At 32.2% G+C, this 16,558-nt stretch overlaps 1 protein-coding gene across 1 annotated transcript; it reads right to left on the bottom strand.

Annotated features, from left to right (window-relative positions):
* Positions 1 to 605: 605 nt before the first annotated feature.
* On the bottom strand, positions 606 to 15,901 carry LOC100374745 (F-box/SPRY domain-containing protein 1-like). Its single transcript, XM_002740068.4, has 2 exons — positions 15,297 to 15,901; positions 606 to 918 (listed from the first exon to the last, which is right to left on the bottom strand). Exons 1-2 carry the CDS (start codon positions 15,867 to 15,869, stop codon positions 733 to 735), a joined length of 759 nt encoding a protein of 252 aa, XP_002740114.1. The 5' UTR covers positions 15,870 to 15,901; the 3' UTR covers positions 606 to 732.
* Positions 15,902 to 16,558: the final 657 nt, after the last annotated feature.

Below are 16,558 nucleotides of genomic sequence, written 5' to 3' on the forward strand. Positions count from 1 at the left end.
AAGTTGTGATCAGTTAACACTTTCCCACCAACCTATGACAATTTGAGATTGGTCGACACTTTTCAACCAATCTATGACAAATTGTGATTGGTCGACATTTTTCAGCCAGCCTATGACAAATTGTGATTGGTCAACACTTTCCTACCTCACTGTATTAAACTGACATGTGTGTAGTGTCAATTCAATGTACAACTGATGTTCATAAATATTTTGGTTCATGAATATTTTATAATGTTTGTTGACTCCAGTTAATCGTCTGTTACTGACGTGTTGCAACCATTGGTCTTCTTCAAAACAACAATATTAATTATTTTCCTGGTTTCATTTGAGATTAGATTGAAAATGCAATTATTGTCACATGTATGTAGTACATACAATATCTCATTGTTTCATGGCAGTCACATGATTGTATGTCATGTGACCAGTACAGTAACTGTAGTGGCAGATTCATGTAAGCAAGACTTCCTCTTGATGTACTAGATAAAAGTAGGGGTTGAATATGAATCTAAACAAAAGCAATACAGTATCTATCTTCCATTTGGGACTAACTATCAGTGAAGAGTAGATTATAAGGAATATTCAGCATTCACTAACAAAGCACCACTGCATTCAAGACAGAATGACACAGCAGATTCAGCCACTATGTCTGCTATGAGGTCATACAAAATACCTGAATTCTTCCTAAACAATTTGAAAATACTAACAAACTATAACCTAGTACAATATTAGATGTCATCCATCAAGAGGTGGACCAAGATATACCATTGTGATTTCAGTGTTTCCATAGACAGCAGAAACTGATGGGTAAAGATTGACACTGGGTAAACCACGGAATGCAACACCTAGAAATTCATATCCCCTTTCAAATGCCAAGTAATTGTCCTCCATATCTAGGATAACCCGTATTCTTTCACCCACCTGCAAAGTAAACAAGAAAGATCAATAAAACAATGTAATGTGTATTTAATGTTAGAGACCATATACATGTATAAGCATATAGAAATCTGTTGTTTGTTAAGTGTGTAATAATTCACTGAAAATGACACAGTACTTGTGGGTATTTTTAATGAAAGTAATATTCATATGAGCTAAACACATGTCATGAATGTGAGGACAATTTTGTGCAATTGCAGAACAAAGCAACTTCCTATTAAATGTGTCAATTGAAGTTGGCATGGTTATTTCTAACAGTTATAGCAATAAAGATGAAATACAAACAACAAAGAAAAGCAAAAAAAATGAGTCAAAAGTGTTGCTTTCGTTCCTTGCAAGGAAGGAGAAATGTATTAATTGTGATTATATTTTTGTTAGTACTTTCTATAGTTCTATAGCATATCAATTATTAGTCATACTTTGTTTGAAAGCAAATCAGTTTAATGGTTTTGGTATTTGGGGTATATCATAAGAAAGGGTATTTAGTCTTCTATATGCTGAAGAGAACAATGACAGCATATACTATGTTGTTTTGCTGTTATAGGCTAATTATGCCTCCCCTTTTCTATGCCAGGTTATGATTACTTGTTCTGAATATAAAAAAAGGAATACTCTATTTTATCAGGTACTCTTCCATGACATACAAATGTATGTTGTTTTAAATTTACTGTGCAATTTTGGAAGATCTTTCCAGAAGTTTATATAATTTTGTTTAAAATATTTGCCTATTATGTGTATTTGCTAAATAGGTATATTTCAATACTGATATCAGAATATAGAGCAGGATCTCAGTAGGTATATTTCAATACTGATATCAGAATATAGAGCAGAATCTCAGTAGATATATTTCAATACTGATATCAGAATACAGAGCAGGATCTCAGTAGGAATATTTCAATACTAATATCAGGATATAGAGCAGAATCTCAGTAGGTATATTTCAATACTGATATCAGAATATAGAGCAGGATCTCAGTAGGTATATTTTAATACTGAGATCAGGATATAGAGCAGAACTTTAGTAGGTATATTTCAATACTGATATCAGAATATAGAGCAGGATCTCAGTAGGTATATTTTAATACTGATATCAGGATATAGAGCAAAATCTTAGTAGGTATATTTCAATACTGATATCAGAATATAGAGCAGGATCTCAGAAGGTATATTCAATACTGATATCAGAATATAGAGCAGAATCTCGGTAGGAATATTTCAATACTGATATCAGGATATAGAGCAGTACCTCAGTAGGTATATTTCAATACTTATATCAGGATATAGAGCAGAATCTCAGTAGGTATATTTCAATACTGATATCAGGATATAGAGCAGAATCTCAGTAGGTATATTTCAATACTGATATCAGGGCATAAAGCAGGATCTCAGTAGGTATATTTCAATACTGATATCAGGATATAGAGCAGAATCTCAGTAGGTATATTTCAATACTGATATCAGAACATAGAGCAGAATCTCAGTAGATATATTTCAATACTGATATCAGAATATAGAGCAGGATCTTAGTAGGAATATTTCAATACTGATATCAGGATATAGAGCAGAATCTCAGTAGGTATATTTCAATACTGATATCAGAATATAGAGCAGGATCTCAGTAGGTATATTTTAATACTGATATCAGGATATAGAGCAGAATCTTAGTAGGTATATTTCAATACTGATATCAGAATATAGAGCAGGATCTCAGTAGGTATATTTTAATACTGATATCAGGATATAGAGCAGAATCTTAGTAGGTATATTTCAATACTGATATCAGAATATAGATCAGGATCTCAGTAGGTATATTCAATACTGATATCAGAATATAGAGCAGAATCTCGGTAGGAATATTTCAATACTGATATCAGGATATAGAGCAGTACATGTACCTCAGTAGGTATATTTCAATACTGATATCAGGACATAAAGCAGGATCTCGGTAGGAATATTTCAATACTGATATCAGAATATAGAGCAGTACCTCAGTAGGTATATTTCAATACTGATATCAGGATATAGAGCAGAATCTCAGTAGTATATTTCAATACTGATATCAGAATATAGAGTAGGATTTCAGTAGGTATATTTCAATACTTATATCAGGATATAGATCAGGATCTCAGTAGGTATATTTCAATACTGATATCAGGATATAGAGCAGTACCTCAGTAGGTATATTTCAATACTTATATCAGGATATAGAGCAGAATCTAAGTAGGTATATTTCAATACTGATATCAGGATATAGAGCAGTACCTCAGTAGGTATATTTCAATACTTATATCAGGATATAGAGCAGAATCTAAGTAGGTATATTTCAATACTGATATCAGAATATAGAGCAGGATCTCAGTAGGTATATTTCAATACTGATATCAGAATATAGAGCAGGATCTCAGTAGGTATATTTCAATACTGATATCAGGATATAGAGCAGAATCTCAGTAGATATATTTCAATACTGATATCAAAATATAGAGCAGCATCTCAGTAGGTACATTTCAATACTGATATCAGGATATAGATCAGGATCTCAGTAGGTATATTCAATACTGATATCAGGATATAGAGCAGAATTTTTGTAGATATATTTCAATACTGATATCAGTATATAGATTAGGATCTCAGTAGGTATATTTCAATACTGATATCAGGATATAGAGCAGAATCTCAGTAGGTATATTTCAATACTGATATCAGGGCATAAAGCAGGATCTCAGTAGGTATATTTCAATAGTGATATCAGGATATAGAGCAGTATCTCAGTAGGTATATTTCAATACTGATATCAGGACATAAAGCAGGATCTCAGTAGATATATTTCAATACTGATATCAGGATATAGAGCAGAATCTCTGTAGATATATTTTAATACTGATATCAGAATATAGAGCAGGATCTCAGTAGGTATATTTCAATACTGATATCAGAATATAGAGCAGGATCTCAGTAAGTATATTTCAATACTGATAGCAGTATATAGATAAGGATCTCAGTAGGTATATTTAATAGTGATGTTAGGATATAGAGCAAGATTTGAGAAGAAAAAACAGAATTATGATTGAAAGCCTGGAATTTTACTGAAAAATAAAACAAGGTCTTCAAGGGCATGTCAAGGATTAGTTTCAACCAGACCATAAACCCCATTAATTAAGCTCTAATGGTGTTAAAATAGCCAGAGAAATAGTACCCATAAATCTGCATAGGTGGATCAATAACACATTTAGGTATAACCATAGCTCACATGATTGAAACTTGTAATAAAAAATGCATAATGCAGCAGCCAATTATAGTGAATTGGTCTACTATGTATATATATTGGTTTTGTAATTAAAACTAACAGGGGTTAATGACTGCAGTGCTTGTTGTTAAATTCAACACTTAATTTATCACAAACATTGAATTGAATGAATGTACTTTTTCTGGAAAGTGATACATTTTCAGTTTATCATTTATCATTAAGGTCACACAACATATTTAAATATCAAGGTCAATTAACTAATGAATGACAAACAATGGTGGATATATTACAACAATGTCAATGTGTCCTAGAATTATTAATTTGATTAAATAGATTTAATTGTCAATTAGATTAAATGGAGTAATAAATGTCCATTAAATATCAATGTAAAATGCTCACATCAAATGTAATACACCATTATTTTCAAGCATTTTGATCTACAACTCCATACCTTTTATTGTTTGGTTGCAAAAAAATAATAATATATATATTTGGATTGGTAAGACCAAAACAATAGTAATTGTTTCGCACATATCAGTTCAAAAGGGATCGCTCAAGACTTTTGTAATTATTTCTGCCAAAATATTGTAAAGCTGAAAGAAATGATAAAAAAATAGCATGATAATAAAAGGCACTCACGGTAACATCTCAGGATTAGTAACAAATACACTTTTAGTCTAATCTCTGATATTGTTGTTTTTACTCATCAATTATTTATCATTTTATCAAGATTGTGGGATAGGACAGTGATGCCATGACTATAAGTGAAAAAAATTAGTTTGTAATAGTATTTGTTGTGTAATCTGAATACAGATTTATATTCATACACATGTACACGTATCTCGTCATTCAGAATTCATTGCTTATAGCACTTGTCTATCATAATAAAGAGATAAAAAGTCAGTCAGTGTTCATGTTGACACAGTGAAAAGAAAACCAATATATGTATTTCAATGATACTGCAATGCAATATTAATTAAACAGGTAAATATTACCTGAATTCCCCAAATTGATTAACCATGTTCCCCACATAAATTTGTTCAATGTATTATATATGATATTATGTTTATTGATAGTATAGTGCATATTATATCTGTGATACTGCAATGTGATATTATATGATATACAGAATATATCCCATATATCATGACATATTTATAATATTGAAATGTGATATAATATACAGTATTTATTCAATATATCATGACATATCCATAATAAAATGTGATATAATATACAATATTTATCCAATATATCATGACATATCCATGATACTGAAATGTGATATAATATTCAGTATTTATCTAATATATGATACTGAAATGTGACTCATCATACTACTTGTAACTGTGGATATTTGATGTTCAGCAGTACTTGGTTTGACCGAAATTTGAGCCGCGGCGGGAAGTGGTGTATCATGTACGGCGAACATCACGTGACCTCAGTTCCAACATCTGACCTGGATACCTTTGGTATAACCAAAGTTTTGTGACAGTATAACTGACAAGTTTTGTCATTGTTCTGGGGTAAGTTTGATGGGGTAAGAACAGATTCTTGCATCATTTTTGTGACACGTACATGATATGCCTTGTCTTAACTCCAGCCGAAAGAAAGACTTTGCACGCCGTCGCTCTAATGCAGTGGTTGGTGTACATTCGGCACAAATCTGCAGCTTTCAAAATCACCTTCATCATCTCCTGTAATTTATTTACCCATAGTGGAGAATTACAATACCATATATCATCGCCGAATCCTGCGTTGTCCTGTGTTCTTTGAAACAGATGGCAATTACCCGGGTGCAATTTCACTGCAATTTTGTCAGTTAGAATTCAAACACCGCTACGGGACACCGATTGTTATTGGTGGTATACATTTTTGCCTGTGACTCGTAGTTGTTTGCATTTTTTTGTTCTTAAATCCCTCAATCTTACCGTATTTATCCGGGTTTAAGCCCAGGGTCCTGAACATGGAAAATTGCCAAAAAGAAGGGGTGGGTGTTTGCCAGGAGATCCCCAGCAAAAAAACATGAAAATTCACGAAAATTGACAACACGCAGATTGAACTGCGGTAGGGAATAGAACAGCAAATGAAAACATGCAACGGAAATAAATGAACAATATGCAACATTAGAAGTAAAACAAAAATAATGTATTGCTTAAAATGTGACAAATAAACCAGAAATAATAAAAATCGACAGTGAGGAATCATTTGAATTAGGATTTTCCCGCCGACAGACACGCCCAATATGCGTGAACTAAAAATGAATTAAAAGGTCAGGGGTTAAACTGCGTAAAATGATTTCCGGTCTCGACAAATTACGAATCAACCGTCATACAAGATCAATAATAATTTACAAATTTACACAGTAAAAATTATAAAAATTCATAGCTGTTTGAAAAAACTTCTCAGATCTTTATTTGTACGTTCATTGCCATCTTCATCAAACTCAAAACCCTCAAATGTCCAAGTCGGCGTCACTGTAGCCGTTGAACAAAATCCCTACAACTTCTTCCTGAAGTTCGTCGATATCGTCTCACACAATTTGGACTTAGCACTTTTAATCCACAGATTTCACAGTCTGTCAGCTTGGCATTTTTCATTCATGTCTAATCATAATAAAGAGACAAGAAAAATGGGGTCGCTCTGCTGTGATGGCACACGATGCTTTTGTTTACAGTCTAGCAATCATCTTTGACCTTTATGCATCTGCTTTACTGATTGGCTAAGAATGACATCACTACTAGTATTTCATCATAAAGGTCAAATTGTAACATTGCTTTCTTATCAGACTCAACGCTTATTAATCACGGTGAAAGTTATCATTCAGCAAGTTCCGTCGGTAGGAATGTCTCACTGTATGGATATCGCGGGGGACTTGAAATAGGAAGTTTTTTTTTTATCCAAGGACAGAAGAATAGTTTCCATGACAGAAATGCAATAGCGGTGATAAAAGATGGTAAAAAAGTTGGCAGTCTTCGGCGTGACATTGCAACATTGCTGGCCCAAGTTATGGGGATTCGCAAGCTGCTACAAAATATTTATAAAGCCAAAATAACGTGATTTAAACCATTCTCCCTGGTACGGGTTGCTACAATATTACAACATTGTTTTCATTGTCGACGACGCTAAAGCCAAACGAGTACGACACTTGCTTAGCAGCTCTCCTTATACGATTTGCTTGAATAATTTCTAAGGAAGCACAAACAAAACGGCCGGCCCTTTTTAGGGCCACGGCATATTTCAAAAAGAGAAGTATCACGACAGACTTCAAGAAAGTCAACTAACTGTTAATACAACCACAGTCAACAAATGGAAAATAGTTTTTTTGTTTTGTGTAGTAAAAGACCCCCTGGGCGTGTGCACGGATATGACCTCAACTTCTTTATTGTGTCAAAAGTAGGGGGTGGGCGTTTGTCTAGGCATGGGCTCTTACCCGGATAAGTACGGTATCTAGTACTTAAAGATCATGTTTTCTTTGTTGTAGGTTCGCAATTCATCTCAAAGCCACAACACCGTGAACACAGCGTTCTGGCGTTCGTTTAGGCACCTCTCGATGTTGAGGGAGGTGGTTTAGGTTTGTGTGGCGAACGACAATCACCCAACGACCGACGCTCACAACTTGGATCCCACTATTAACAAAAAGCAATATTAAAGTTATATAACTTTTCAGATGTTTTTAATTCAGTATTTTTTTCAATATTCTTACAAAATTCAACCACTATATTTCCCTAAAAATCAAATAATACAGGTTTTATGTATTTCTGTATTAAACCTGTAGTCAATTCATGTTCCGGGGCCACTTGGTTTAGCAGTGCATTATCAGCCAATATATCATGGATTGCATATGCAAATTTTGTGTTTGGACCAATCAAATCAATGGATTAACACCATCAATATACTGGTATAATATAATATACAGTATTTATCCAATATATCATAACATATCCATGACAATAAAAATGTATTTAGTCCAATACTGTATTTAGTATACAGTCCAATATATCATGACATATCCATAATGAAATGTGATATAATATACAGTATTTATCCAATATATCATGACATATCCATGATAATAAAAATGTATTTAGTCCAATACTGTATTTAGTATACAGTCCAATATTTAGTATACAGTCCAATATATCATGACATATCCATAATAAAATGTGATATAATATATTAAACAGTATTTATCCAATATATCATGACATATCTATAATGAAATGTGATATAATATACAGTATTTATCCAATATATCATGACAAATCTATAATGAAATGTGATATAATATACAGTATTTATCCAATATACATGACATATCCATAATAAAATGTGATATAATATACAATATTTATCCAATATATCATGACATATCCATGATAATAAAAATGTATTTAGTCCAATACTGTATTTAGTATACAGTCCAATATTTAGTATACAGTCCAATATATCATGACATATCTATAATGAAATGTGATATAATATACAATATTTATCCAATATATCATGACATATCCATGATAATAAAAATGTATTTAGTCCAATACTGTATTTAGTATACAGTCCAATATACATGTATCATGACATATCCATAATGAAATGTGATATAATATATAGTATTTATCCAATATATCATGACATATCCATAATAAAATATGATATAATATACAGTATTTATCCAATATATCATGACATATCCATGATAATAAAAATGTATTTAGTCCAATACTGTATTTAGTATACAGTCCAATATTTAGTATACAGTCCAATATATCATGACATATCCATAATGAAATGTGATATAATATACAATATTTATCCAATATATCATGACATATCCATGATAATAAAAATGTATTTAGTCCAATACTGTATTTAGTATACAGTCCAATATTTAGTATACAGTCCAATATATCATGACATATCCATAATGAAATGTGATATAATATACAATATTTATCCAATATATCATGACATATCCATGATAATAAAAATGTATTTAGTCCAATACTGTATTTAGTATACAGTCCAATATTTAGTATACAGTCCAATATATCATGACATATCCATAATAAAATGTGATATAATATACAATATTTATCCAATATATCATGACATATCCATAATAAAATGTGATATAATATACAATATTTATCCAATATATCATGACATATCCATGATAATAAAAATGTATTTAGTCCAATACTGTATTTAGTATACAGTCCAATATTTAGTATACAGTCCAATATATCATGACATATCCATAATAAAATGTGATATAATATACAATATTTATCCAATATATCATGACATATCCATAATGAAATGTGATATAATATACAATATTTATCCAATATATCATGACATATCCATGATAATAAAAATGTATTTAGTCCAATACTGTATTTAGTATACAGTCCAATATTTAGTATACAGTCCAATATATCATGACATATCCATAATGAAATGTGATATAATATACAGTATTTATCCAATATATCATGACATATCCATGATAATAAAAATGTATTTAGTCCAATACTGTATTTAGTATACAGTCCAATATTTAGTATACAGTCCAATATATCATGACATATCCATAATGAAATGTGATATAATATACAGTATTTATCCAATATATCATGACATATCCATGATAATAAAAATGTATTTAGTCCAATACTGTATTTAGTATACAGTCCAATATTTAGTATACAGTCCAATATATCATAACATATCCATAATAAAATGTGATATAATATACAATATTTATCCAATATATCATGACATATCCATAATGAAATGTGATATAATATACAATATTTATCCAATATATCATGACATATCCATGATAATAAAAATGTATTTAGTCCAATACTGTATTTAGTATACAGTCCAATATTTAGTATACAGTCCAATATATCATGGACATATCCATAATGAAATGTGATATAATATACAGTATTTATCCAATATATCATGACATATCCATGTTAATAAAAATGTATTTAGTCCAATACTGTATTTAGTATACAGTCCAATATTTAGTATACAGTCCAATATATCATGACATATCCATAATAAAATGTGATATAATATACAATATTTATCCAATATATCATGACATATCCATAATGAAATGTGATATAATATACAATATTTATCCAATATATCATGACATATCCATGATAATAAAAATGTATTTAGTCCAATACTGTATTTAGTATACAGTCCAATATTTAGTATACAGTCCAATATATCATGACATATCCATAATAAAATGTGATATAATATACAATATTTATCCAATATATCATGACATATCCATAATGAAATGTGATATAATATACAATATTTATCCAATATATCATGACATATCCATGATAATAAAAATGTATTTAGTCCAATACTGTATTTAGTATACAGTCCAATATTTAGTATACAGTCCAATATATCATGACATATCCATAATGAAATGTGATATAATATACAGTATTTATCCAATATATCATGACATATCCATGATAATAAAAATGTATTTAGTCCAATACTGTATTTAGTATACAGTCCAATATTTAGTATACAGTCCAATATATCATGACATATCCATAATAAAATGTGATATAATATACAATATTTATCCAATATATCATGACATATCCATGATAATAAAAATGTATTTAGTCCAATACTGTATTTAGTATACAGTCCAATATTTAGTATACAGTCCAATATATCATGACATATCCATAATGAAATGTGATATAATATACAATATTTATCCAATATATCATGACATATCCATGATAATAAAAATGTATTTAGTCCAATACTGTATTTAGTATACAGTCCAATATTTAGTATACAGTCCAATATATCATGACATATCCATAATGAAATGTGATATAATATACAGTATTTATCCAATATATCATGACATATCCATGATAATAAAAATGTATTTAGTCCAATACTGTATTTAGTATACAGTCCAATATTTAGTATACAGTCCAATATATCATGACATATCCATAATAAAATGTGATATAATATACAATATTTATCCAATATATCATGACATATCCATAATGAAATGTGATATAATATACAATATTTATCCAATATATCATGACATATCCATGATAATAAAAATGTATTTAGTCCAATACTGTATTTAGTATACAGTCCAATATTTAGTATACAGTCCAATATATCATGACATATCCATAATGAAATGTGATATAATATACAATATTTATCCAATATATCATGACATATCCATGATAATAAAAATGTATTTAGTCCAATACTGTATTTAGTATACAGTCCAATATTTAGTATACAGTCCAATATATCATGACATATCCATAATGAAATGTGATATAATATACAATATTTAAGCAATAACCCCCGCCGAAGGCGGGTATACCACGAGATATTGCACAATTCACGACATATATGCACGAGCCGCAGGCGAGTGCATATATGGAGTGAATTGTGCAATATCAAGTGGTATACCCAACTTCGGCGGGGGTTATTGCTATTATATTATACCAGTATATTGACAATTCGATAAAACTTGTAAAAAAAGAGTTTACTTTCATCTACTAAAAGATCATGATTATGGCCCTTGAACATGAATATTTATAAGAATAGTATGGAGTTGTACGCTGAATGCATACAAAAATTACATGCGCAACACAGTTCAAATTGAATACAAACTAATTTTTATTCCACATGAAAAAAAACATATCCACGTTGAATAGAGCAGCGTAAACACACAAATTAGCATAACAAAGGATGACCTTTCTGACCTTTTACTGACGCACAACGCGATTTGAAATATAGGGTCGTGTACAGTTTGGATCATTTAAACAACGGATTTTCCACGTTTTCATTCCGGTTTTTGTACAATTTGGATTGTAATTTGCCCATTGAAAGTACAGTTGTGAAATAAACCGGTTTTGTGACTCATCATACTACTTGTAACTGTGGATATTTGACGTTCAGCGGGACGCGGTGTATCATGTACGGCGACCGGCACAGCGACCTCAGTTCCAACATCTGACCTGGATACCTTTGGTATAACCAAAGTTTTGTGACAGTATGACTGACAAGTTTTGTCGTTGTTTTGGGGTAAGTTTGATGGTGTAAGATCGGATTTTCGCATCGGTTTTGTGACACGTACATGATATGCCTTGTCTCAACTCCGGCCGAAAGACTTTGCACGCCGTCGCTCTAATACAGTGGTTGGTGTACACTCGTCACAAATCAGTAGCTTTCGAAATTACCTTCATCATCTCCTGTAATTTATTTACCCATAGTGAAGAATTACAATACCATATATCGTCGTCGAATCCTGCGTTGTCCCGTGTTTTTTGAAACAGATGGCAATTACCCGGGTACACTGCAATTTTGTCAGCTGCCGCTACCGGACACCGGTTGTTATTGGTGGCATACATTTTTGCCTGTGACTCATAGTTTTTTGCATTTTTATGTCATTAAATCCCTCAATTATATCTTGTACTTAAAGATTATGTTTTCTTTGTTGGAAGTTCGCAATCCATCTCAAAGTAACAACACTGAGAACATAGCGTTCTGGCGTTCGTGTAGGCACCTCACGGTGTTAAGGGACGGTGGTTTAGGTTTGTGTGGCGAACGACAATCACCCAACGACCGACGCTCACAACTTGGATCCCACCATTAACAAAAAGCAATATTATAGTTATATAACTTTTCAGATGTTTTTAATTCAGTATTTTTTTCAATATTCTTCTAAAATTCAACCACTATATTTCCCTAAAAATCAAATAATACCGGTCTTATGTATTTCCGTATTAAACCTGTAGTCAATTCATGTTCCAGGGCCACTTGGTTTAGCCGTGCATTATCAGCCAATATACCATGGATTGCATATGCAAATTTTGTGTTTGGACCAATCAAATCAATGGATTAACACCATCAATATACTGGTATAATATAATTATCCAATATATCATGACATATCCATAATAAAATGTGATATAATTAAGCAATAACCCCCGCCGAAGGCGGGTATACCACGAGATATTGCACAATTCACGACATATATGCACGAGCCGCAGGCGAGTGCATATATGGAGTGAATTGTGCAATATCAAGTGGTATACCCAACTTCGGCGGGGGTTATTGCTATTATATTATACCAGTATATTGACAATTCGATAAAACTTGTAAAAAAAGAGTTTACTTTCATCTACTAAAAGATCATGATTATGGCCCTTGAACATGAATATTTATAAGAATAGTATGTAGTTGTACGCTGAATGCATACAAAAATTACATGCGCAACACAGTTCAAATTGAATACAAACTAATTTTGTATTCCACATGAAAAAAACAACATCCACGTTGAATAGAGCAGCGTAAACACACAAATTAGCATAACAAAGGATGACCTTTCTGACCTTTTACTGACGCACAACGCGATTTGAAATACAGGGTCGTGTACAGTTTGGATCTAAATGATCCAAACTGTACACGACCCTGTATTTCAAACAACGGATTTTCCACGTTTTCATTCCGGTTTTTGTACAATTTGGACTGTAATTTGCCCATTGAAAGTACAGTTGTGAAATAAACCGGTTTTGTGACTCATCATACTACTTGTAACTGTGTATATTTGACGTTCAGCGGTACGCGGCGGGACGCGGTGTATCATGTACGGCGACCGGCACAGCGACCTCAGTTCAAACATCTGACCTGGATACCTTTGGTATAACCAAAGTTTTGTGACAGTATGACTGACAAGTTTTGTCGTTGTTCTGGGGTAAGTTTGATGGTGTAAGATCGGATTTTCACATCGTTTTTGTGACACGTACATGATATGCCTTGTCTCAACTAAGGCCGAAAGACTTTGCACGCCGTCGCTCTAATATAATACAGTGGTTGGTGTACACTCGGCACAAATCTGTAGCTTTCGAAATTACCTTCATCATCTCCTGTAATTTATTCACCCATAGTGAAGAATTGCAATACCATATATCGTCGTCGAATCCTGCGTTGTCCCGTGTTTTTTGAAACAGATGACAATTACCCGGGTGCACTGCAATTTTGTCACCTGCCGCTACCGGACACCGGTTGTTATTAGTGGCAAACTGGCATACATTTTTGCCTGTGACTCATAGTTTTTTTGCATTTTTATGTCATTAAATCCCTCAATTATATCTTGTACTTAAAGATCATGTTTTCTTTGTTGGAAGCTCGCAATCCATCTCAAAGTAACAGCACTGAGAACATAGCGTTCTGGCGTTCGTGTCGGCACCTCACGGTGTTAAGGGACGGTGGTTTAGGTTTGTGTGGCGAACGACAATCACCCAACGACCGACGCTCACAACTTGGATCCCACCATTAACAAAAAGCAATATTATAGTTAAATAACTTTTCAGATGTTTTTAATTCAGTTTTTTTTTCAATATTCTTCTAAAATTCAACCACTATATTTACCTAAAAATCAAATAATACCGGTTTTATGCATTTTCGTATTAAACCTGTAGTCAATTCATGTTCCAGGGCCACTTGGTTTAGCCGTGCATTATCAGCCAATATACCATGGATTGCATATGCAAATTTTGTGTTTGGACCAATCAAATCAATGGATTAACACCATCAATATACTGGTATAATATAATATACAGTATTTATCCAATATATCATGACATATCCATGAGATTGAGAATTATGAACTCAGACACATAATTTCTAATTTTGATCCAAACATTTGATAGTTGTCATGATAAATTATTCATAATAATAAGATTGTAGAGATGCAAATATTACCCGACTTAAAAACTATATTCACAGCTGGTATATTGCTTCTTATTTATTAGGAGTGGTTTAGCAATACCACGCCTAAAGACCTTATTTTCTAAGGCGAGTGATCCCATCATTTGCCTATGACTCGCCCAAGTCATGGCCCAAAAGAGCTAATTACACCTCTCTCAATCAATATAACTTTGAAGAGATTTTATTACCACAACTCCTAATCACTCACATTACTGTGTTCAGGATACATTTTTAGCTTCCGGGCTATTTTCAAAAGATGGCCTATGTAATGTAATGTAAAGTTTAGACTTACCTCATATTTTGGTGCATTATTACATTGTGGAAAATTTCCCTGATTGTCACCATTGTGTATAAGATAGTTATCCACAAGATTCCAACCCCAGCTTTGATCGTCGCCTCCAAGAAGAGCAACGTATCCATGACACTGCATGGGGGCAATTTTCGTAGCAATTCCTACAACTGCTACAGTGCCGAGAGGACCTTCCCACCATATTTCCCAGGCATGACGGCCACTGTTAAATCCTCGTTTACCCCTTGAGCCATCAGTACTTTGTGCTACAGGGTTTCGATGAATTGTAAAACCATTAGCGCTTACGTAAACGTTCCGAGAACAGTCATTGGCGTTCCAGCTATGTAGAAATGACCGTACTTTCCCCTTATACGTTAGCACATTCGAGAGAATGTCACCTTTTAGTGCCTCTTTGGAAAGCGTTCTAAGACACACTAACCTCCATACAGAATTGTTCTCATCTTGAAGGAATTGATTCCATGATTTACAGACTAATGCACAATTAAATAGGTCCGGTAAGTCAACATATGAAAAGATAACTTCGTAAACCGGAGAAGGCAGATTGGCCGCCGCCATTTTGGACGGCACTAACACGCATGAGCAAAGCAGTCGCCGAGTATTTATTGGAGTAACTAAAAACCAAACACTTTACGTGTAATACCAGGTTGAAGATGATGCAGATATTTTGAACAATCAAAATTTGTCAAATTAGCATAATAATAATAATAATAATAATAATAATAATAATAATAATAATAATAATAATAATAATAATAATAATAATAATAATAATAATAATATCATTTTAGATTTTATTTAAATATGGTACAGGAAGGATATGGTGGATCGCATGTTCTTTTCAGTTATTTAGGATGTTTGTGGCCGGATGAAATTTTTGACAAAGAAAAATAAAAATTTCAAAATGCCATCAGCTGCCGAGGTCGACTTTTTTCAAACTTCGTATGAGTATCATACGGGTTACCAATGTTTTGTGTCTTGGCTGAATTCGACAGGCATGTATATGCAAATTTGATTCAACGCGTCATCAATCATTTATTTCGCTGGTGTTCACGGTTCTGTTTCGTTCCAACTTGATGCTGTCTTCACTATGATGGGCTATGATTTTATTTATTTATTTATTTATTTATTTATTTATTTATTTATTTATTTATTTATTTATTTATTTATTTATTTATTTATTTATTTTATTTTATTTATTTAATTGGGTATTTGGCGTCACAGCAAAATGTGTTCCCGATGACGTT

This window comes from Saccoglossus kowalevskii, chromosome 1 (assembly GCF_978046115.1).
Source record: "Saccoglossus kowalevskii chromosome 1, keSacKowa6.1, whole genome shotgun sequence".
Classification (NCBI taxonomy): Eukaryota; Metazoa; Hemichordata; class Enteropneusta; family Harrimaniidae; genus Saccoglossus; species Saccoglossus kowalevskii.